This window comes from Mercenaria mercenaria, chromosome 6 (genome assembly GCF_021730395.1).
Source record: "Mercenaria mercenaria strain notata chromosome 6, MADL_Memer_1, whole genome shotgun sequence".
Taxonomy (NCBI): Eukaryota; Metazoa; Mollusca; class Bivalvia; order Venerida; family Veneridae; genus Mercenaria; species Mercenaria mercenaria.
This window is the reverse complement of record NC_069366.1, coordinates 30,883,343-30,909,895: the sequence shown is the minus strand read 5'-3', so window position 1 is coordinate 30,909,895 and position 26,553 is coordinate 30,883,343. Positions and strand designations below refer to the sequence as shown.

Genomic DNA, 26,553 nt, shown 5'->3' with positions numbered 1-26,553 from the left:
ACACACCGGCCTGGACGCTCAAAAAATGGATCGTTTTTAATATTGCGCCAATATTTGAACCATATTTTGATACTTTGTTGAAATACGATTATTTTCAAGCAGAAGGCTGGAGGGGAATAGCATTCTTTTATATACGAAACGTTGTGTTTGTTAAGGAGAACTTATCTTATTAAATATATTAGATCAACTATTAACAAAGATGTTGAATAACTGGTTCGATTTATACTAGGTTGAAAAATAAATGCATTGGCAAACCATAACATTCATTCTGTTCAAAACTACCGGTATTGTGATTCTATAGATTTTGAGAAAGCATTTGATTTCGTTGTAAGAGTTAATCTGCCTTACAAACTAATAAAATTAGATACCTGTGGAAAAGTTTTGATATTTTAATGTCAGTACAACAATATTATGTCAGATGTCAAATTAAAAGTACTTTTGGAAGGGAGTTCATATGTTTACTAGGGGTTATACAGGGTGAATGTTTATCTCCTTTCTTATTTACGTTGTCGTTAACTGATATCAAATCTTTTACTGCAAATGATTTTGATGGTATAAATGTTAATTTTATTGAGCTGCTTTATGCAGATGATATTTTAATATTCTCTAAAGATGCCATGGATTTTTATAAAAAGAAGGCTGTCTTGTAAAATTACTGCTAAATTGAACATTGGGTGTAGATATGTACGAAGGGGATGCCTTACCTATGAATCTTGTTTTAATTATAATGGAAACAACCTTGAAATAGTCAGATAATGTTCATTTTTAGGACTTGATTTTGCATCAAGTGGCTCATTTCTGGGTACATACATGTAGATGCTAATCATTAGAACAGAAAAAAAGCTAGATTTGTAAGGTATATCCATATTTTGATAAGCTAGTTTTTTGTTCAGTCTCTTGTAGATGTGTTTTGAGTTGTTTATTGGCCAGTTACCTCTAGCATCACTCGGGGCGTTGACTTCTTCATGTGAGGAAGCCATCCAGCTGGTTTACGGAAGGTCTGTGGTTTTACCCAGGCGCCTACCCGTCATGAAACAATGCACAGAGGGGCCCCTGGGGTCTTCCTTTACTATCAAAGCTGGAAAGTCGCCGTATGACCTAAATTGTGTCGGTGCGACGTTAAACCCAACAAAAAATATCGGGCAGTTAAGGATTTAATCATGTGTTGTTATTTTATATTCTGTTTTATTTTGTTGTCAATTTTGTTTGTCCGGGGCATTTACACAAGGATATAACTATAGGGCACCTTACTAGATTTATTGCAAAGGCACTAAATTATTATTAAAATTAAACTTTTTCGAAAACAATTGACGTCGGTTTAAATGAAAGACATTGTAGGTAGTGTCACACCGTTGAAGATGATTTCCTCGTGAAATAATCACACATTTATGAAAGTACTACTAAGACTTGAATAAACATATTGAGTAGAATAAGTAAAATATGGGGGGAAAAAAACTACTTCTATATAACAAATGAATATATCTACCTGTATGTTTATATAAATTTCGAAATGAATCTGGATCAAAATTAAGCAAAATTAGGTAGTAATGTACTACTTCCTTATTCTTATTAAAGTTCGGATGTTAAGCCGGGTACCAAGCCCTATGCAACAAAATAAAAGAGAGGAGATGCATATGACAATACCTATGTATTTCTTTGCCAACATGTGATTGTATTGTAAAAATATGTTGCCTCATGGACAAAATCCTGTATACTGACTTTTGCGTACTCTCCATATTATTTGGTATATCTTTTAAACATTCATCAGATAGTTGTTCATCTACAACATTTTCCAAAGAAGGGTTATACAGTGATAAAACATAATTATACTGAACTAAAATTAACGCCAATTATACAACTGTACTTAATTTAATTTCTTATGGGTCCTCCGTGGCCGAGCGGTTAAGGCCAGTGACTTCGAAACACTTGCCTCTCTCCAACGTGGGTTCTATCCCGCTTTGGGCTTTGAATTCTTCATGTGCTGGCTTAAGAAAGGGGTTTTCCTACACCATCAATAGCTGGAAAGTCGCCTTATGACCTATAATTGTGTCGTTGTGACGCTAAATCCAACCAAAGAATTAATTGAATTTGTTAACTTATTGTTTGAATCAAAAGCGTATGCACAACAATTACGCCATTGCATTTTCTAAAGTATCTCAAAAGAAATACTATAATACAGACAGAATGAAAAATGCGTTCCGAACAGGAGAGAATGAGAGAGAAGGTGAAAAAAACATGAATTTTTTACATACAATGACGGACGCTCTTTTTGAATGACAACTTAGAATTGTTTGCCGACAAGATAAATCAGCAAGCGAAGTAGTTCTGTGAAAACCCTGGAAATCCTTAATTCTTGATTTATGGAGGGCATTCCACACTTTTACCTCTTAACAAATTATACTTACCGTTTTGTAAATACCGTGTCATATGGACATGCGGCCCATGTATCACTCCGCGAATAAAAATGTAATTTGTCAGACAAAAATGATGCAAACAATTACGAAGAAGAGTGAAAAAACATCAATCCCTTAGCGGAAAATCACCTTCTGTCTTATTTTACATGTTAATCATACGTGTTTCTGTGTTTACTATGTGAAGAAGTGCATGCTACAAATTCTATACTGTGAGTGAAGACCAGCGCCATGTGCTTAGCTCATTAAGTAGTCCGCTCGTGGAATTACAATGAAATTAACAGCGGAAGTTAATTGAAAGTATTGGGCGGAACGGATCTGTATTATGAATGTGCTCTTACAGCCGCTTAACAAATGTTTAACTGTAAAAATATAATAAGCTAAGATTCCTATTTGATAACAAATAACCGGGTGCCATGCACAGCGTGCACGGATAAATCATGCTTAACTTCCAGAGCAAAAAAAAAATACTGATATAATAGTGCTATCAAAGAAATCCTCTCTAATAAAGATAGGTCTTTAAAATTGTCTGTAATATTTCACTTTCATTTGAATGACATTTACAGATATCTTAACAAAAAAGTAAGCTTAGAGCATAGATTAGTAAATAAGAATATGAAAAATGACAGTTGTGCGTGCATTTAGAAATTGGCTGAGAATACCACTCTGTTCTGTTGAAGCAAAAAAAACTTACTAATATCTTAAGGAATTTAAGATTACATATGAAAAATGCTGGCAAATGAAAGAGTATAAACATAGAACGATATGTTTAAGATGAATATAATTGCTTCTTTGTAATAATAGACATTGGAAGAAAATTCAGGCGACTTTTATCTGTTTAACAACACTAGTTTGATTACGGTTAAACCATTCTGCAGAATATCATGACTTTGGTAAAATAACTATTCATGACTGATGTTGATGTGGTTTCAGTTGATATATGTTTTATTTTGTTAAATATACACACATGTAAAGTGATGCTTAAAATGAAGTTAATACCGTTATGTTTTGTTCTGATACTGAAATATGTCCTTTGGTTTACATATTCAGTGACTTTCAAATCGCGTAGAGTATTTCTGGAATATCTTTTTATCCCATTTAAAATAACCATTAGTGGTATATTTCTGTTTATCTAAAGCCTGTGTTCATGCTTAGTCTCTTAACAGCATTCTGTAAAATTCCGATGGACCATAACTCCATCACCGGACATAGCACAGTTTTCTAGGAAATTATCATAATAATGTTGACCTGTGGATATAATCAAGGGAGATATGTATTATTCTTAGTTTCATGGCCAAGAAACACGAATCCATGAAATCAGTCGAGCACAGCAAAACTGTCAGAAGCAAATCTGATAAAATGCAGCACATTGCGTAATTTAGATATAAGGTAGTTAAAAGGATCCGACAGAATGCATCATTACGAAGTAATTGGATTCGAGTTTCACGGGGCACCAGCACAGTACAGGTTATATGGCGCCAAATATGAGTAAACATTTTGGTTTCACATCTGATTTAAATCGGAATAAAAATATGATGTATGGAATAAATGTTTGTTTATATCTGCTTGAATCACAGATCAAGTGTTCAGACACAACATGTAAGCTACCTCTAACGATGGCAGTAGTTCCAGCTCTTTTAACACATACTGTAAAATCATTTAATTTCGTGGGCATGAAATTTCGTGGTTTTGGTCAAAACGGCAATTTCGTGGGGATATGAATTCATGGATTTCAACTTTTGAACATAAAATTAAGGGGAATTTTACTTGTTCTTTGGGATTAAATTTCGTGGATTGACCCAACCACGAAATCCACGAAAATTAGTCCCCCGCGAATATTAATGATTTCACAGTAACTTTCCGTCCCAGAGCCTCGTAGGACTACGAGCAAACGTTTCCGTGTTATTAAGTTATTAGCATAGTAGAATACGTGAAGACAGCCTAGTGGCCATTTTTGAATCATTACTCAATTCAAGTATCTGCGCAAAGAGAATCAAAGTAAATAAATAACCTATGCATCCTTAAAAAATCAACGTTTAAATCTTTCCTTTCCTACTTTATTTACAGACAAAACTCTTTTATGGAATTCTAAATACTAGTTGTTGTTAAGATATTTCCTTCGTCATTAATAGGAGCCAAGCTCAAAAATAATAAGTTTTGTTTCTTTCTCTTTCAGACCAAAGACCTCTATATATCTGTGTGCTCCTATCTTATATATCAGCCCTGCAAAGTGGCATCGACTTTGGTAAGAGAAATATATACTGTTTCATGTGTATGTTATCCATATTGTAGACACTTTTTTTAGTTTCATGTTATTAACATTGTAGACAGTATGTTTGTTGTATGTTAATTACGATGTAGGCGCAATAGTTCAGCCGTATGCTATTCACAATGTAGACAATATCTAAATTGTATTTTATGAACGATGTATGCAATAGTTTAGTGATATATTATTGTAGACAATAGTTTAATTGTATGTTATTTATATTGTAGACAGTATTTTAGTTGTATGTTATTTGTATTGTAGACAATATTTAAGTTGTATGTGTACGTATTGTCGACAATAATTAAGTTGTATATTATTTATATTGCAGACAGTATTTTAGTTGTATGCTATTCATATTATAGACAAAACTTTATTTGTTTGATATCATGTATTGAAGACAATATTTTAGTTGTCTGTTATTTACGTTGCAGACAATAGTTTAGTTTTATGTTATTCATATTGTAGATATTATTTTAGTTGTATGTTATTTATATTATAGGGAATTCCTTTAGCCGTGTCCTATTTAGACAGCATGAATGTTTAATCATGTGTTTTCCTTTCCCTAAGTCGTCCTTTTGTCCCTTCCATTTCTTGCAATCGCATCAAATGAAAGTGTATCGGTACGTCTGTTCCACCTAGACCATGTTGCTCCAAACATATATTGGTAAAGCTTTCATTTAGCTTGTTATTTATCTGTTGCCTCAAATAGCGATGAAACTACATCAAGATGCAAGCTACAACAATAGAACAATAAAATTTATAATTTTGACAGGTAAGTTTCATTTCTACCAGTTTGATGATAGTGCTTGAAACAGCAAAGCTTTTGAAAGTTAACCAGCGGACAGCATAACAAATGGATAGAGTCCAGATGGACACTTCTTTAATGTTGCAACTCTCATATATTGTAATTAAAAGTATACCAGGTCTAATCATTAACCAATAATTACACAAAAAGTGACAGAGGCGTTCGAATAAGTAAAGTTTTGTTATTATTTAAAGATGAAACACCTGCATGTTCTAGCATCGTACGAGTTAATTTGGTATCTGACAAAATCTTAATGAAAACTGTTTTCATTGCAATACGCCATAAGATTTATAAAAAATTGATGCATATCCTATATCTAAACCTAACTGTTCTAAGAAAAAGTTCTGAATTTTTTACATAATATATATCGGTCACGAATGAACTTATGTTTAGTGTCCGTACCACCATGTGTGTCCTTTCATACAATTACGCTGAATATTAATTTAGTACGTTCTTTCCGATGTAACATATCTAATGCAGTTAGGTAGTGAACAAAAAAATTCGGTTCCATTCCTGAGGTAACTAAAATAGCAATGAAATAGACCTTTTGCAAAGTCTTTAAAGTTCATAGACTTTTGTCTGTTTTAATGATCTTGATCTTAGCAAAGAAAACAGAGCAAACATAGACATAACATAAATGGTTTGAAAGTCATTCAATTTAACATTAAAAGCACTCTTAAAGGACTGTAATGCTCCAAACGTAAACCTATTTAGTTCAGTGGATGTTTTGCTATTTATCTGTTTCGTCAAATAATGATGAGTAAAACCCATCAAGATGCACACTCTAGATCAATAAGATTTTAACAGATTTAATGCCAGTTCTATCAGTTTTCATGATAGTATCTGAAGAATTTGACCAGCAGACAGCATAAACAGCGAATAGATGTTAGAGCAACTCGGTCTAGGCGAAAACTTCTTTAGCGCTGTGTCTCGCATTATAACATAACCCTATTAACACACCAAAAGTGACAGGGACGTTCAAATGGATAAAGTGGTCGATGAAACACCGGCATGTTCTAGTGTTCTACAAGTTAGTGTGATAATCTAACAAAATCTTAATGAAAACAGGTTTCATTGCAATTCGTCCTACAGGCCTATTAAAATTTTATACGTTCTTATGATGCATATTCTATACCTGTATCTAACTGTTCTAAGAACAAGTTCTGATATTTTTGTGTATTTTTTGGGCAGTACAGTCGCAATACATCGTACATGTTTCTTCCGTAACATCAGTTAGTAACACATAGAATCTAATAGTCATAAACGCCTTTTGTAATTTCGTTCTTATACGACGTCTTGACGTTACGCAAATGAGACAGACGGTACATAATGATTGACTTTGTTATGATAACTTGTGCAACTTTGTTTCCAATTTTTGGTCTCTTTCACAAGGTTTATGATTCTTCATTATACGAGTCTGTTAAAATTTTTAACCGTCTTCGACTTACACAACTGTGTCGGTAAGTCCCGTCTTCCAAGAAAGATTTTTCGTAATGTCGATATACAAATCTTTGTTCTTTGCTGTCTAATTGCACTAATCTGTTAAAACCTAGCTTAAGCCTCTAACTGCAGGTATGTTCTTTGAATGCACAATTGTTGTTACATCTGTAAGCATTCAGATATTGTCGTCATTCCATTACTAAGCTTTTGTGCAAGTCCGTGCTACAGAAGTATTCCCTTTATGCTAAAAAACAAATAATTAAAAATTTGTCTGAACATACCGTACATTTCTCGCACTTATGTTCACTGTAATTTGTCATATACAATATGTATACGTAACAAGCATGTAAAAGTCCAGTTTGTGTATCTACCACTGTATGAGACTATACAGTATTTATATGAACTGACAACTAACGTTATTTCTATAAGTATTTGATGACAGAAACGTTTTTGTGTGTTTCAATCAAATATAAAGGAATGTTTCTCGTATAAAACATCTTTAAAGCACTTCATTCCGTTGATTGCATTAAATGTACTTGCAGTAATAAGATAAGAACCAGTCTTTGGAAACAGTAACTTCATTGAATAATCAATATATAAAAAAAATCTATCAGAAACAGATTTCCCCTTGTTTTTTTTTAATTGTTTTAGTTATTTTAGTATTATTAAACTAAGTTTGTTTTTATATGGAACTGTTTAAGCTCGTTTTCTTCAAGTTACTGAAACATTTCTCATCAACTATATATAAACACCTTTTAATCGGTGCATTCCTTTCAATTAACATGATAAAAATAATCGTTTGAAATATTTTTTGTTCCTCAGCTATTTGACACAGAACAGTCACAATCTCAAATCCGCTTTATCATTGGACGCATCGTCAGTGTAAAAATCTTAAACGAAAGTGGTTTTCTTGTGCAATTATCGTGATAATCTGTTATTAGGAATTTAATGGTATTTTACGGAAATTTGTATCTTGCTTCTAATTTCAAATATTTCGATTACATGTTTTTTTTCTGAACATTTATATACCCCGCACAGTTGAACAGCTGTCGTCAAATATAAGAGTTTTTTTTTGTTTCATCAAAGAAACTGCAAGATATGTAACTTACTCGTCTCGAATGATTTTTTTTAAAATTACATATCATAATATTATTATGATCTTCAATTTCAGTACATTTATTGCTAGTTTTTTCCGCCTCCCACGCTTCCGAAAATGTTTCAAAGTTCAGGTGAATGTACATTTACTTGTATCTATATGTAAAGTGTAAAAGTATTTACTGACATGTTGGCGTAGAAAAGAAGAAAATCAAATCAAACAATAAATTAAGAGAACATTCTATACATGTAATTATAACAGTTTCACAAAATGCGTCTAAGTTTTGATATATTTTTAAAATCAGATTTTTTCCTTTCTCAGTGTTTTATTTTTTTTAAATTTGGATTAGAAAACAATTCTTTTTTTTTTCAAAAATAAGTATATAAGACCCACCACTGATACACAACAGATGCATTTCACATTTAAACTGATATATCTGCTTTTCAGACAACAAATGCGTTCAGTGGCACACTCGTACTGCATATTTGCACCGAATAAACGTGCACTATTTGATAAGAAATAATCAGTTAAAAGATTTTCTTTTCGTGATATTTGACACGTAACGGATATATGTAATCTGTATCTGGTCCATTTTCCTCATCTGTGTGGTTTATCAGTACTAGGAAATGTCAGTTCGGAAATACTCGACTGCATCTCTTCTGTTTATTGCCCTTCAGTCAGTCTGCACTATTTCAAAACTTAGCGAATGAATATCACCAATGTGACAACACAATGAATCATGCGCGCGCATCTTATACCCACCGCGTAGTAATATATGTCACGAAATTCTAATATTTATCAAATATTTTTATAAGATCAAAAACACAAAAATCAAAAACGTATTATAAATAAAGTATGATTAATTGCTTATGTCATGATTGATCTTCTTTTTATATATTTTTATATTTTTCTGAAAAATTACTCATTTTTCATCTAGACGGACTACTTCTATCTTGTTAAAAATAACTATCAATCAATTTGTGGCATCCGTTTGCAGATACATTTAACGCTAGATTAAGATCTAAGATCTTCAAAATCTCCTCATGACGTCCAGGTATTTTTTACACAAAACGTTATTTTATCATCAGGAAAAAATAAATGCAGGTGCCCGGTATGAAGACTGTAATATCAAGAAAAATGAAACTGAAACTCAGTTTATTTTTTCTTTACAAATTGCGCACGACCTTTACAAAACTGGTAATTATGTAGAAGCTAACACGGAGGCGGTTACATTGCAGGAGGTTGGTCAGCTGTTCAGTGCTTTTAAAAAATACGCATCAGTTCCTAGCGATTTTATTGAAAGTGCCGCATCATTTTTTTTTTGCTGACTCTGCATCGACTCCGATATTTTCAAATCAGCTGTTAATTTGTAATGGTACTATTCACAAGCGGTCAATTTAGTTAGTGTTTTTATTAGCTTAGAAACAGATACATATGCAACAGCACAAAGCTGGTGCAATCTGTATGCTGAAATTGTGTCCCTAATAACAGTTTGACACTTAAGTCGACAAAAATACCTTTGACCAGCTGTAGCAGAAATTATTAATCAGGGCGTTCGGTAGGTTCTGAAACTCGAGAGTCATTGACTCTTCAGCCTAAATTTTCAAGGGTCAAAATCAGATTTTCAAGAGTCAAGATCAGCTTTTCAGGGGTCAAGATATATTGTTATTAATGAAACTCCCACATACTTTATCTAAAACAAGTACATTAGTCATTACAGATTTTCTTAAGCAATTCATATTTTAGTTGTCTTATTTTGCACACTGCCTAAAGTGGGTGGGGTTTGGTGCCTTTGCATGACTTTATTCTCGGCAAATTCTTCAAAATAAGAGCTGCTTTTCAAACAGTGATCATATTTTTCTTAAATACAGACTTTTTATTGGCTTTTTATTTAGATTGTACTAGAAAAATCGTGTAAGAACTGATAAAAATGTCCGAAAATGGGGGTCTCGAAAACGAGTGACAAATATGGAAAACGAAAGTACAAATTTAAAATTCTTGATAAAACACCCGTTTTAAATTTCTTTTTTTCATCATACCGCTTATAATTTCTGCTTTTAAGTAAATATTTAATTTGTTTTGGCCCAAACAAAGCCTCGGCAATGATAATAATTTTGCTATAGACCGTATAACGGCCAACCAGCTCATGTAATCTTATCAAGCACACAAAATAATTAACAAGTGGTACAAACACGATAATATAAGGCCTCATTGTTTATCAATTAACTTTTACACATTGATCACAGCAAACACCTTTGATAATGACATGGCATTATTGTACATAATACACACCGCGAGATGACCATGTGTCAATCGGCGCGTGGCGTGATTGACATCTGTCTGTAGCTAATGAACATACGACGCTCCGCCTACTGCCATACTTCCACTTGTGCTGGCGAACAATTCTGAAATTCACTGGGATTTTGATTGACAAGGGGCAGAACTTTCAAACTCGAGACGCATCAAGGTAAATTTCCACGAGTCAAGCTGGCGCACTGGGCATATTCTGTGCGGGTCAAATATGAGTTTTGCTTGATTTTCATGGGTCAAAACCCGGGACCTCGGGTCAACCGAACGACCTGATTAATGTTCCATATGATATTCATGATCCGACAAACAAGACGAAATGTAGCAGGTTAAATCTCTCTGATACACACGGCAAACAAACTGAGACAGAAAAATATGCGATATGTTGTTAAGTCAGTGATAACACGCTGTGCTACAAACGCATGTTGTGTCAGCATCTTCTATATATCAGCTGTGTCATATGACGGAGACTTTGGTGGACAAGATGTCGATATTGACCATAATGTGAAGTGCTATCGAAACATGGTCACAACATATTGAAACCTGCTGCTGCATCATGTTGCCTTTTGGCAAGTTTCAAAAGCATTTCTAAAGGTGTTACTGTAAATATTATAGTATGTCAACATCGATCGCATTTTCTGCACTGGAACACGTGATAAGTGTGTTTCAAGTGAAACATTAAAAAACGAAGAATAAGAAGAAGATTAAAGCATAATGTCACCTTTTACTGAATTCTAGGAAAGGAACTAAAGATAAACATATTTAGTGATGAAAAATTAAAAACACTCATTTATAATAACTGGGGAAAAACGGCGAAGACGTTTATTTTGAAACAACAACCTCGTAAATTTGAAACAGCAACCCCGATAATAAATCTACCATTAATTTCAAGCTCATGTAACCGAAATTTATCATAAAACACGAAGATTCAGAGAATTTTTCAATTAAAATCTGATTTATGTTTTCGTGTTTTGAACAAGTCAATGAAACTTAACACCTGTTCAAGAAAGCTGGAATGCAATGCACGGCAACAGAATCTGTTGCATAAATAACCAAGTCTCGTTATGATTATGATGGAAGAAGGCGTCGTATCTGATGAAAGCTCTTTCACGCCGCCTTTAATGCACCATTAGCCGTGATTGATAAAATGTTAAAGAGTAGATTTTTATCCATTTAACTGTTTTATAGAACCTAGCTTTTCTGCGAGTTCAATTCGGGGTAACTGAAATTCAAGATGCATTGCAAGAGACAATGTCGATAACATAGTCCGGTTTTATTAACGATTCAAAGCAATATTTTTGCACGATAAAGTCAGTTAACAAAGATTATCTTATAATAATTATTTATGGCCCAAAATGAATGCTAAAGAGTAGTTCACCCTGAACAGTAAACCAAAAATATATTGTACATATGGTTATTGTTGAAACGTTGATTCATTCTTTTATTTGCATTTTCCTGGTACATAAAATCTGTGAGAATATTCTTCGGAAGCGTTGACTAAAAGAACAATATAGTACAGGTTTGATTGAGAGAATGAAAGTGCAACACTGTTCGTGTTCTGTAGGTTAGGTTTACAAAATTAATATCTTTGAATTCGGGATGAAGGACAACAAAATAGATTTTTCTTGGAAACCGGAAGCTGCCAAGCGATGCTATAATTGGTTTAAACATATTTTATCACTTTATTCTAATTTCCGTCATAAATACATAGAACAGAACAGATATTTTATTAACGTATGCAATACATGTATCTTGTTAATACAACAAGAGATTATACATATAATACAATACAATACACGTGATAGGCAAAATGACTTTTAAGTATCTGCAGAGAATGAACAGATCTGATTTTAACCATTGGGATGTTACAAGAATATTACAACGATATCACAATAGAAACGATGTCAATCTTGTTATACTAGTATACAGAAATTAATGCACACAAATAATCTGCATTTACGAATTCAAGAGGTATAGGCAATATAATACATGATAATAAACTGAATGGCAGTATATGTTGTATAATTAATGTTAATATAAACAAACGCACATGCATTTCCAAGACACGAGTTTAAATTCCTTGCAATAATTCGTTTCTCTTGTTATAAGCTAATGTTATATATTTACACAAATTAACTAGAGTAGATTTATTACTTGATTGTAGCAATTCTAAAAATTTATACATACTTGTATGAGTATAGAAATAACGTTTAATGAACTTTGTACGTAATTCTTTATAAACTCTACATTTAAGAACAAAATGAAATTCATCTTCAACCTCATTAAGATCACATAGCTGACAAATGCGTTCGTGTCGTTCTAACCTGTCTCTGCCGTACCCGGCAGACTCTATACGTAATTTATGTGCAGATATATGGAGTTCGTACTATTTTACATAATATATTCAAATAATTTTCAATACCAAAATTTTTTAACATGTGAATATAAAGTGTTTAAAACATTATTTGCAGCATTTTTGCTTAATACAAAATATAATTCTTTGTTTAAAAATGGGTACAAATGTTTTGGCATCAAATTGACCTAGTAAATTCCAAACATCAGAAAAACCATGCTCGTTAAGATGGCATTTCACATTGTATGTCCAATTTTTTACACCATTATGATTACATTGTTCTAAAGCATTTTGGTAAATACCTTTCAAAATAACATTATCTGTATTTAATAATTTAAACCAATACTTAATAATATGGACATATCTATTTATATACAAGGGATGACGCCCAAGTTCACCATAGGTTGCAGCGTTACATGCACTCTGTTTCACGCCAAGTATGGTTTTACAAAATTTAAGATGAACTCTTTCAAGATCTTTAGACTTTGAGAAATCCCATATCGGACATGCATGATTTAAAATAGAACCTACAAACAAGTCAAACAGTTTAAGCGATATAAATGGAGTTATATCATATTTGTTAATATTATTCATTAAAACATTCATGGCCTTTAAAGATTTGCCAACGATACACTGATTATTAAGAACAAATGAACCAGTATAGTTAAAAACAACTCCTAAATAATTAAAATTATTTACAACTTCTAATGGTTTATTATCATAATACCAGTTCTCATTTAATTTGATGGGTCCCCTCTTTCGAAATACAACAACTTTGTTTTACAAGTATTTTTTTCAAGCCCCCTGTAACAGCAATATTCATGTAAAGTATTTAGACAGTTTTGTAAGTCTTGTTGAGTTTTACCAACTATGACCATGCCATCAGCAAATAATAGAAGAATTATACTCAAATCGTACAATGAAAGTTCGCTGTCATGCTTACCTTGTAAAAACAATTCAAGGTCTTCTACGAACAGAGCAAAAAATGCCGGGGAATTATTTTGCCCCTGTCTTAATCCTATCGATATATAAAAAAATCAGAAAGTGCATTGCAATGTTTGACACATGATTTTACCACAGAATACATAGCTTTAAAAGATCTAAGTATTTTACCATTAAATAACTTAAACCATAGTGCATTTCTATAAACTGAATCAAAAGCCTTCTTCAGGTCCACAAAGGCACAATATAATCTTAAGTTTCTAGACAATATAATTTTAACTAGATTATGTAAGACAAAAATGACATCTATCGTACTACAGCCTTTACGAAAACATACATGCATACGTCTAAATAACATAACATAAACAAGTAGAAACAGTGGATACCGTAAAAGGGTTGGGTCAAAAGTTTTCACAATATTATTAGAAATGTAGAAAAATATTACAATCTATGTGAATAAATATATTTTAAATATCAGTTAGAAACGCTGTCAAAGTTGATTACCAAAATTTCACCAGAGATTTTCAAAAGACCTCCCAAAAGATTTCCCCAAAGCCGAATACATATTTCATCAATAACTGGATTCTAGAAAACCTCTTTAGTGATAAGTAATTACAAACTCATTTAACAGAAAAAGAAACAAAACACGTTTATTTCGAAACAGAACCGCCGTAATAAAACTATCATTAATTTGAAGCTCATGCAACTGGTGTATATTTAAAATACGAATATTTTGAGAAGTTTTCAGTAAAATTATATTTAATTTCTTCGTGTTGTAAATATATATTGGACCCAAATTCATAAATGAAATTATGAACAGTTACTTTAAAGTATATATGACATAAAATTTAATGTATCTGTGTATATTCAAAACAGTACACACCTAATACACGTCTTTTACATATGTATTATCAATAAATCAATAAAAAAAATCTGGAAGTTTCTTTTGTTAACAAGTGATTGTTATGCATGACATTTAATTGTGAATATTGCTCTACAGACACAGTTTATAATTATATTTAGTAAAGTTAAATTAATTTGATGATGATTACATTAAAATGAAGTATCTAAAAATAAACTCTTATACATGAAAAATGGGCACTGAATCTCTTTAAACATAAATTGTTACAATTCAGTCAAGGAAGATTTAAGTGCATTGCATTGCAACAGAAATTGTTACATAAATAACTCAGTTTGCTACGATTCTTATCGAAGAAGTTTTCAAATCTGATGAAAGCACTTTCACGCCGTCTTTAATGTGCCATTAACCGGGATTGATAAAATGTTAAAGAGTTGAAATTTTACCGTTTAACTATCAGAGAGAGCTGAGTGCTTTCATACAAGGACTAAATCTTAAGCTTGTTAAACTGCAATAGGAAAAAGGTGAAGCTGCGCTTACTGCACGAAATGTTCTGTTACTAAATAAGACCTTAGAATGCCTTGGAAATAAATGTGCAAGTTGATCAAGTAGTCTGTTTAAGACATTTCCTAGATTTATTTTATACGGACATATTTTTAAGGGGTTTTTTTACAAATATTAACTTCAGTATTAATTTTTGTCAACATGTCCCCATTTTACAATATTGACAGGATAATAGCGCGTGCATTCAAATGTTTTTATCTCACGTTTAGTTCAATTGATAACTTTTTTTTTCATTTTTAACTGTTTCAGTAGCTTATATAATATACAAGAGAAACCATAGATATTATGGGTACCTATGCTTTTTTCTGAAATATTTAGATTAATTACTCAGATTTAGGCTCACTTTTACAAACAACATTTCTAGAAGAAAAGACATTTGCACATTTTTTTTATTTTGTTTATCTCTGACAACCTGTACAGTTAAATATGATTTCCTACACATAAAACAACACTATAAATAAACTCATTATCACATGCATACATCTTGCATAAAAATAAACAATAACAACCATATCTTTACTTTTCTTCTTCTATCATGTAAACACTGATCAGGCATCTCTGTTTCCATTGCATCTGCCTTTCTTTTAGGTAGAAACCGACATTTTCGCTTTTAACCAGTTGAAAACATTTTCACAGCTAATATGTTTCGATTAAGCGAAGTGTCCGATACCATCCGCAACTATTCAACTTCATCCAAAGGAAAGATTCAGTCCGTAACAGCATGTCAGTTGCGCTAAAGGTTGCACAGTGACAACCCCTGTTTTCCATATTTTCATATAAAAATTTTTATATCGTATATTTCACGGTCTTTTACGATCTATATTCTCATTTTATAGATGAACCATTCAGATTTCATAAAAGGCTTTATATTCATTTCTTAACAAGAGTTGTTTCCCTTATATTTAATTACAAATGGCAATCTGTCAAAATTACATATGGCGTACTCGGAAGAAAAGAATATAAAAATCATCGATTTTTAGCTCACCTGTCACAAAGTGACAAGGTGAGCTTTTGTGATCGCGCAGCGTCCGTCGTCCGTCCGTGCGTGCGTTCGTGCGTAAACTTTTGCTTGTGACCACTCTAGAGATCACATTTTTCATGGGGTCTTTATGAAAATTGGTCAGAATATTCAACTTGGTGATATCTAGGTAACTTTTGAAACTGGGTCATGTGCGGTCAAAAACTAGGTCAGTAGGTCTAAAAATAGTTTAACCTTGTGACCTCTCTAGAAGCCATATATTTCAGAAGATCTTCATGAAAATTGGTCAGAATGTTCACCTTGATGATATCTAGGTCAGGTTTGAAACTGGGTTACATGCCATCGAAAGCTAGGTCAGTAGGTCAGATAATAGAAAAACATTGTGACCTCTCTAAACGCCATATCTTTCATGGGATCTGTATGAAAGTTGGTCTGAATTTTCACCTTGATGATATCTAGGTCAGGTTTGAAACTGGGTCATGTGTGTTCAAAAACTAGGTCAGAAGGTCTAAAAATAGAAAAACCTTGTGACCTCTCTAGAGGCCATACTTATGAATGGATCTTCATAAAATTGGTCAGAATGTTCATCTTGATGATATCTAGGTCAAGTTCGAAAGTGGGTCACGTGTCGTCAAAAAGTAGGTCAGTAGGTAAAATAATGAAAAAACCTTGTGATCTCTCTAGAGGTCATATTTTTCATGGGATCTGTATGAAAGTTGGTCTGAATGTTTATCTTGATGATATCTAGGTCAAGTTTGAAACTTGGTCAACTTCGATCAAAAACTAGGTCAGTAGGTCTTAACATAGAAAAACCTTGTGACCTCTCTAGAGGCCATACCCTTGAGTGGAAGTGGATCTTCATGAAAATTGGTCAGAATATTCACCTTGATGATATCTAGGTCAAGTTTGAAACTGAGTTACGTGCCATGAAAAACTAGGTCAGTAGGTCAAATAATATAAAAAACCTTGTGACCTCTCTAGTGGCCATACTTTTCATGGGATCTGTATGAAATTTGGTCTGAATGTTCATCTTGATGATATCTAGGTCAAGTTTGAAACTGGGTCAACTGCGGTCAAAAACTAGGTCAGTAGGTTTAAAATTAGAAAAATCTTTTGACCTCTCTAGAGGCCGTATTTTTCAACGGATTTTCATGAAAATTGGTCAGAATTTTTATCTGGATGATATCTAGGTCAAGTTCAAAACTGGGTCACATGAGCTCAAAAACTAGGTCACTATGTCAAATGATAGAAAAAACGACGTCATACTCGAAACTGGGTCATGTGGGAACAGGTGAGCGATTCAGGACCATCATGGTCCTCTTGTTTTCTTTTTAATTGTAGGGCTCCGACTTTGCAAATACATAAAATGTATGCGTTTAACAGTGCTAAGACTAAAGCATTAGATAAAAATGTGGTCCTGCGAATTCTGAGGCATATGTCAATGAAATGATAATGTTTTATTTGCTGTTCAGTTTTCTTTTATAAGATTTAGTCCTCTTAATTTTCTTATATGTAAACCTGGACTTAAAACTTAAACAATGTAAAAAGGAAAACTAGTTTTCTGTTTATCCGAATAAATATTGTTGCTTGTCCATTAGAAACAACGAGTCTTACAAGTGCTTCTCGAAATTGGTGAGCAATGAAGTTTCCTTATATCATACTTTTTACAATTCCGATTTAAATTGATAATTTTAGCGTAATATGATTCACCACTTGGTACATTAAAATCGACATTCTAAGGAGGTAAATTGACTATAAGGCATAAGGAGGTAAATTGACTATAAGGCATTGAGTGATTAAGGAGCAGTAAAGCTGCAAAATAATTTGCAGAAGCTTCATTATTTTATGAGCTTTAAATATTATAATTAAATGGAATCAATTTATTGTGCTCCGTATACGTTAGAATAATTTACGATTTAAACCAAAATTTTGTCGTGGCTCGATAAACAAATCGCCGGTCGATAGTTTGTACTGTGGGCCAGTGTTTAGTTCAACAATACATTTTGCTCATCTATAAGTCACAGCTTGGAGACAAAAAGTATGACCATTTATATCTGATGCCATGTAATAAAACACTTATTGTATGGCTTGCCTATCGATAGTAAAAATAATTAGCCCTCGCTTCTTCAGAACTCGGGCGATAGTTTTTACTATTGAGCGGCAAGTCATTCAATAAGTGTAAAAAATATATGATTCGTAAAATATAGGCACTTTTTCTGGTAATATATTAACAGTCATGCAGCATGTTTGATAGATAATGTTATTCTGCCTTTAGGGCCTACCTTAATACAAATAGGTTGTTTCTTGCTTGGGATTGGCTACTGGGTAGATCGTTGTTATGTATTTTTTTTTATATAAAAATTGAAAAAGTAAAATAAATGAGGCAAAATATAAATATTGAGTTAAAAAATAATATAACAATTGGTTATGTCATTTTAGGAGTTACGTTTTGCAAGAGAGGTCACAGAACTACAGGGGCCACCCTCAAGGTCGAGAAAGGTGACTATGGTCATATCGCCTCGGCAGGATACCCGAACAATTATACCACAGAGGTGTATCATGGGCATCTGTGTAACGTTGAACTTCAGGCGTGCAGCACGTGCAAAATACGATTGAAATTCGTGGAACTACTTTTTCCGGATTGCTTGTCCCAAAAGACATTGGTTGTACAACAGATCAGGAGTGTTTGTGTGACAGGGTGAGTAGTACCTAGAACATGAGCAATATTATGGGTGCTGGACTAACATTAGAAACGTGTTTAGAGCCTCTTTTAGTGCAACTATTCTGACTGCGATGTCAGTATTTTTTAACAGTTATAGTTATCATAAAAATTATATCAGCCGCACCATGAGAAAACCAACATAGTGCATTTGCGACCAGCATGGATGCGCAGTCTGGTCTGGATCCATGCTGTTCGCTTTCAAAGCCTATTGCAATTAGAGAAACCATTAGCGAACCATGCTGGTCGCAAACGCACTATGTTGGTTTTCTCATGGTGCGGCTCATATCATTTTAAATGTTGAGTCCGAAACTCATACCAAATATCAGAGAGACTTAAAAATTGGGTTAGCTTAGTTTATATTAACTTTAAGATAAATAAATTGGAACTGAGAATATTGATTAAGCTAGCGAAATGTGGATTCGCCGTTATAACTGAGCAACAAACTAAACTTTTGCTTTCAAATATCGCTCGAGATACATTATTTCCCCATTAGTCATTCGCAGGGTTGTTACACAACTGTGGAATTTGCTTTGGGCAGATGATATTCGCTAATAAGTTTGGGTTTTTGGGTTGGCGCCCCTCGAATCTATTGAGATATTCGATTCGTTAACGTCTCGTCCGCTGCGATAATAGCCCTAAGGAGAATTATCCCCATTAGGCTATTAGACAACTATTTTATGATGATGAGATGAATATCCAGGTTTGTGGAGCTGAAAGGGTCCATAGACTTGGATATTCATCGATATTATTTTACAGTAAGTGTTTAATTTATGAGTCCGCTTAAAAAGAGAAGAAAGGTTTGCATACAGTCAATACACACATTAATTGAAATGTAACGAGGCTGTTGATTGGATTACACATTTAAAGAAACCAAATATGGTTGGCTGGTGTTTGACATATCTATATTTAGTAATGCGCATGAGGTTGTTTTGAAAAATAGTTGCTCGTTCAAGTTTGTTTACAAGAATATCACTTTTTGTGGTGAATATCACTTTCTATGGACCCCAATGTTATCGACCAATGAGATAAGCGGAATTTTCGAGTCATAAAATAATATTCAATGTGCGGTTAAATTTCCACCCAATGACGATCAGGATCAACATGTTACCATCAAAATAATGAAATAAGGTAGTGATCTATGTTAGGATGCAAAGGTGCATTAATTAAATGACATCATATAATAACGTCATAACCTTATTTTTCAGTTGCGACCATTTACGATTATTTGAAGTAGATCAGCCGTATCATCGTTCCACAGAGACGAACTACTTTTCTGACGCGGAAGGGTCTGTGTATGAAACAATGTCTTCTGGTGTAGTAATTCAACACTGTATGTCAAATGGTACCAGTTTAGATGGAAAACGATTTTATATACAGTTCGAGGTAATTGGTACGTGGCTGTGTTATTTGTAATTAATCATGTAAAGCACAAATAATTAAACTAAAGGAAAGAGCAAAAATGCGCACGATATTTGTAGATTAATTTTGATTAAATGCATTTTTTATATAAAACTCGTATAGTGTACAAAACAGATACGAGGAAAGACTATGTTTTGTAAGTGACAACAAAATAATAATATGTGATTTTACAGTCTCTCTTGCGAATTTTTATTTGCTTCATGTTCAGAAAGAAATCAATAATTTTGTAAACGTGCAATGCCCATATTTGGAACTTTCAAGCAATAGGCATCTAAAAACAATTAGGTTCATTTTGACAGTTTTTATCAAAATTAATGAAAAATTGATCCGCAGTTGTGTTTATATCTGCAAGACAAATTAAGCAAAATAGAAGTAATGCTTTCACGAAATAACTTTAAAAAGTTAAAGACTAATTCTAGGGATTGTGCAGATCGAGCAGAGGTATGATTGCCTCGTTCTCCGAATCAGCTGCGAAAATGCTACTTTCAGTATTGGTCTGAATAGCGCACCTCTCTGCAAAGGCATATATTCGGAAACTCCCAATATACACTTGGTTACCATGAAGAAAACGTAGCCAGTTTTACTTGACGGCAATCATATCCGCTATTTTCTTTATTTGTAGGGGCGGTACGCTGACTATTTACCACGTGGCTGGATTTTCCCATAAAATGGGCTTTATGCTTTGCGATGAATATTTGTTAGCCGAATGTTACAGGGGCCGAAAAACTGCATTTGTCATATTTGGATTTATTCGCACCTCTCCCATGTCTTCTGTTCTGTTCACTTCTCAAGAGACGGAATAATAAGTTGTAAAGATATTTTCATATTACAGATAAAATCCAAAAGATAACAGGAACAATTACAGCTCCTCTCTATAGCGCCGGAACTGGCTCAATTACGTCACCAAATTTCCCACATGGCTACGCCCTAAATGGAGAAACATTTACATACATGATACAAAATGTAGATCCATACGGACATGTACGGCTAGTGTTTGATGACTGGGATTTAGCTGAGAAAAGTCATATTCAGGTAAATTTTCTGTTGAAAATGTTGTAGCCTTAAGAAATCAGTCACTGGACTCAACATTGTTTTTAACAAGATATGCTATTGGACCTGTTTGACTGATTCATTTTCTATGAAAATTATATTTTCTGAACTTACACTTGCAGATCTAAAATTTTTAGTGTTGGTGAAAAGTTTTATTTCCGATAAATGAACTCAATTCAGAAATAAAACTCTTTTTTTTTCCATTCCTTAATCATGTTTTAGCTTTGATGATGAGAGCCACGGAATTACACCCTGGGATATCAAAGCTTATGCAGATTTCAAATAATTAAGAATAGAATAATTATTCATTGCGTATGAATGATTTTAATAAGAATTGAATTTTCATTCTGATGAGTTATGTTTTGTTTGTGCATTGACACTTCTTCTATTTAATGATGAATGCGTTTTGCAAAAATGGCTTTAAATTCCTAGATTCTGATTCATGTTTCGTTGTACTAGTTGATCCGTTTTATAGCTAAGATATCAATTTGAAACTTCAGAACGTTTAATGCTTAAATTTTCGGGTAGTTTAAAAAAGACCTCAACGGTATTATTAAGGGTGGAACTCGATATTGTGTTAAACGATACGTTCAAATAAAGTTTCGTCTTATTAGACAGTTAGGTTTTGTAAAGGTATTATAATGTTTTATAACAATTCAGTTTTGACTATGTACAAACAGAATTAGAATTAACTGCACAAGTAAAAAAAAAATAATTTTCTCCAGTACAGATGGTTTTTAGCAGGTGTATTTCTTTTAATCTTATGCATATGCACAAATGATTTTATCAAATATAACACCTTTCAACACTCTCATACTTGTCAGAAAGGTTTGCATAGAATTATTTCTACTGCTTTGAATGTTATATATTTTTTATGCAAAGTGAGACTATAATAAAAATATCTTATCTTATCTTAATTTGGATATGATCTGCAGTAATTTTATCCTTAACAATAAAATTATTCAACATGATTATAAAAGACAACTTTTTCCTTATCTCTCAATATAAGATACATTAGTCTGTCAATATCAGATACATTAGTCTGTCAATATCAGATAAATTAGTCTGTCAATATCAGATACATTAGTCTGTCAATATCAGATACATTGGTCTGTCAATATTAGATACATTAGTCTGTCAATATCAGATACATTGGTCTGTCAATATTAGATATATTAGTCTGTCAATATCAGATACATTGGTCTGTCAATATTAGATACATTGGTCTGTCAATATTAGATACATTGGTCTGTCAATATCAGATACATTGGTCTGTCTGTCAATATCAGATACATTGGCCTGTCAATATTAGATACATTAGTCTGTTTATATCAGATACATTGGTCTGTCATTATTAGATACTTAGTCTGTCAATATTAGATAAATTAGTCTGTCAATATCAGATACATAGTCTGTCGCACAATAGTTCGAGAGTACATATCAGCCTGATCAATGATGAGAATACATTGATCGGTCTGAATCATGATGATTAGTCGCTAGGAACAATTCATGTCCTGTACAATATACAGATACATCTGCCTGTCCATAATTGATCAGATATACATCAGGATGTAAAAGGCATGGAGCTGCTCAATATAATCCCAGTATACATTGAGATCTGGCCCGTTCATAGTATGTATACATGTAGTCGACGACAATGAGAAAGATACATTGGCCTGTCAATATTAGATACATTAGTCTGTTAATATCAGATACATTGTCTGTCAATATTAGATACATTAGTCTGTCAATATCAGATAAATTAGTCTGTCAATATTAGATACATTAGTCTGTCAATATTAGATAAATTAGTCTGTCAATATCAGATACATTAGTCTGTCAGTATAAGATACATTAGTTAATCAATAATTGATACATTAGTTTGAGTCCCATCAATTTACATACACCTATGATACCCTATTAAATCAAGCAAGTATACAAATATCTTATCTAAACCAATAAACTTAACATATCCATTAAATAGTCTATTTTTCAACTGCAAAATGTGTCTATTTTCAAACCGCAAAAATTTATAATTAATGTTTTAAGGTTATTTTTTTCTAACAAACATATGTACAGGTAGTTCGAGTTCAGAAGCCAAAAAAAATCACATCGGTAAATATAAGGTGGGGATTTTAACTTGAAGTTGTTAATTTTATCAAGTATAATTGGACATTAAACTGATTTATTAATTCTGCGAAAGGATTCTTGACACTGTTATAGTTCAAATGTTTCTAATTAAGAAAGTTCATTTTAAAACAATATATTATAGAAAATGCACATTTATTTCATCTATTACGTGATGGTAAATGTTTTTTATATTAATATTTAGGTATATGATGATTTGTCGGGACCAAATCGAGCAACCATATACGGTCACAGAAAACGTCCTACAATCATGTCCAATGGCAACACGTTGGTGCTGGTATTCAATGCAGGACTTGACAGACTAGCCTGTTGCAATCATATAGGCTTTAGAGCAACTTATACATTTGTTTCCGGTGAGTAGGATCTTCATAATATTACTCTTCATTAACCTGTACCCTGCTAAATTTCTAAAATGGACTGGTCCAGCATTCAATTTGGGCAGTACCATTTATTATTCAAAGGGGTGTCCACTAAACAATTACTGACTGAATAGCGAACAGTGCAGACCATGATCAACCTGTATGTTTATGCAGGCTGATCTTGGTCTGCGCTGGTCGCAAAGGCAGATTTTTACTTGCCACCAGCAGGCTAAAGGTTAAATATTTTGCCCTCTCACCGATGTGGGTTTGGAACCTTACTAGAGCTGTAAAATTCTTTCATGCGAAGAAGTCATCCAGTTGGCTCACTGAATGTCGGTGGTTCACTAATTTGTCCGCCCGTAATGAAATAATGCAGAGGGGCGCCTGGGATCTTCCCCCACCATCAAAAGCTCGAAAGTCGCCATATAATTATGTCAGGTGTGACATTAAACCCGTCAAAAACGACAAGAAAAACACATTAAACATTAATTTTACAGCTAGATGCCAGAGAAGTATGTAGAGAGAGAATAAGACTGCTTTCAAGTGTCTTTATTGCGTAAAAAACTATTCAGATGAAGAAAGCAAAGCTGCAAAATAGTCCACAAAAATAAATGATATAATGAAATAATCATCATAAACAGTGATGTACAGTTTAACAGACGTCTTTCATTAGATGTGCAGCAGTTATGCCTTATCAATATAAAGGATCAGAGATGAAAGGAGTACGAATTTCTAAAAAAGACGTAAGAAAACTTGAAAATCTGGTTTAATGCGTGCGTGAGACACTTAAGATCTATTGAAATATATTTTTTTCTGTTCAGACAGAAATGCCATTAAAGACGTTTTTACAACATATTTTCTAATTTTCTTTTGCCTTTTTTTTCAAAATAGGTGTTCCTTAATATCAGCACGTGATCATTGGAAAAAAGACCCAAACTCTAGCGCCAATATTTCGTGAATTATGTTCACTGTTAGAAATTTATGCTAGATTTTTTATACAAATCCACTCTATCTCTGTTATTACTATGCAGGTTTGATTCAAACTTCAAACATTTCATTCATATTATCACTATATCCTAATATGTCCGTAATAATCGCACATAACCGATATGCCATGAATTATGTCCGTTTCTAAATTTCTTTCCAATAGATTTGCTTTATACTTGAATTAATTGTCATATATCGTCACCGAAATCACAGTCAACGACAAAAATGTTCATAACTTTGGCCCAAATATTTCATGACTTTTGACCCTTTTTTACTTTGAAATTCGAGTTCAAGTTTTGATGCACTCCCACTCTAAATGGAATAGATTCATTCAACTGCTCTTCAACATCATTGTTAATCACTTCATTGCGGATAGCTGTAGTTTCCACAGATGTTCCTTATTTTAACAATAAGCATTAGAAATAATCAAGCGAGCTGTCTCCTTTGACAACTCTTTTTAGTAGATTTTGCAATATTACACGTATTGGTGCGATATTGTCTTTTTGGGGGTAAGACCACCTTCAAATGTAAACTTTAAATCCATGGTCTAACATGTTTTTGTTTTGTAATTGTAGATGAAAAATGGACACAAAGACCTAGAACAGGTAATAATTTAATTATTTCTAATCAGTGCATTGTAAACGTCGTAACGTTATAGGGATTTTTCTTAGAATTAGACACAGCCGAATGAGATGCATCTTTACCTCTAGACATTTCTTAACATTGGGAAATATTGAAAAGAAAACACATGGGGAAATATTGAAAAGAAAACACCTAAACAACCAGAATTTATGTTAAAGACCCACGACAACCTGGTGACCTCCTTCCTGAAAATTCTGATAATACAGGTATAATTCAGCCATACTACAAGATGACAGATGGGCGGTTTAGGCCCTGAATTAGTATATTTTCACAACTTTATCTGCTAATCTCTTTTCTGTATAGTTTTAAAACATAAATTATATGAAACAAAGTGTGGTCAAGATTTACTAAATATACAGCAAGTACTGTGCATACTGCTACATTAACTCGGTAAAATGTTTTTTTACAATAAACACATTGTCTTGACCTAATATATACCGCTGTCAATCTGTAGCCGGATACTTTTCTTCAATTTGTTTATGAAAATCATGTATGGTTACCATAAAGGAAACACAAAAGGATACAGTTATTCTGTGGTGGGTCTTTAATGCATTTTTAAACGTAGACAATGCGTTAAACAGTCGAGATACTGTTAATACAAACACTATAAAACGGCTGAATTTTTAAAGCTTTGCGTGACTTTGCGTTGTCCAATCAACGGCATTTCCATTATTCTTCTGCAGATTGCAGCGAATCATTTTTATTAAAAACTGGCGGTGTCATTGAATTCAGCACAGACCCGATGGAATTACCCCAATGGTACGATTGTGTATGGACAATAAAACGATACATTGCCAACTTTCCTGATGGGGTGATATTACGATTGGCTGAAATAAATTTAGGGAAAGGTCAGTATTTATAATTTGTATTATGAAATATATATATAGAATAAGCGAGAATAATTGTTGTGTTGAATGAAAGTATGGAAAATGTTCAATAGAGTAAACACAATCTCGGAACAATTTTAAATCCTCCATTATGCGCCTTGTTGTTTTATGTGTGTTCATATTAAACGAAGTTCGAGTATGCAGGATAATTTCAGCTCGTTATTGCTATGTTCTTAGAATTGACAACGATATTAACAGAAACTTTAATTTTTATTTAAAATACATTTCGTGTTAAATAGGGAAAATATGGGAAACCGGTAAAGAAATATGCCGTTATTTCCTTACTATTGAAAACTCAAAATTAGACTTGCCTAACG

At 33.0% G+C, this 26,553-nt stretch overlaps 1 protein-coding gene across 1 annotated transcript in view; it reads left to right on the top strand.

The window, feature by feature from the left end:
- Positions 1 to 26,553, top strand: part of LOC123549265 (uncharacterized) — a 56,588-nt gene that overhangs the window by 21,679 nt on the left and 8,356 nt on the right. The window contains exons 2-8 of the mRNA XM_045337202.2: positions 4,588 to 4,656; positions 18,462 to 18,720; positions 19,950 to 20,134; positions 20,996 to 21,195; positions 23,546 to 23,714; positions 25,283 to 25,312; positions 26,033 to 26,197. Coding sequence (XP_045193137.2) covers positions 4,588 to 4,656; positions 18,462 to 18,720; positions 19,950 to 20,134; positions 20,996 to 21,195; positions 23,546 to 23,714; positions 25,283 to 25,312; positions 26,033 to 26,197 — 1,077 coding nt within the window. The remainder of the gene's footprint in view (positions 1 to 4,587; positions 4,657 to 18,461; positions 18,721 to 19,949; positions 20,135 to 20,995; positions 21,196 to 23,545; positions 23,715 to 25,282; positions 25,313 to 26,032; positions 26,198 to 26,553) is intronic.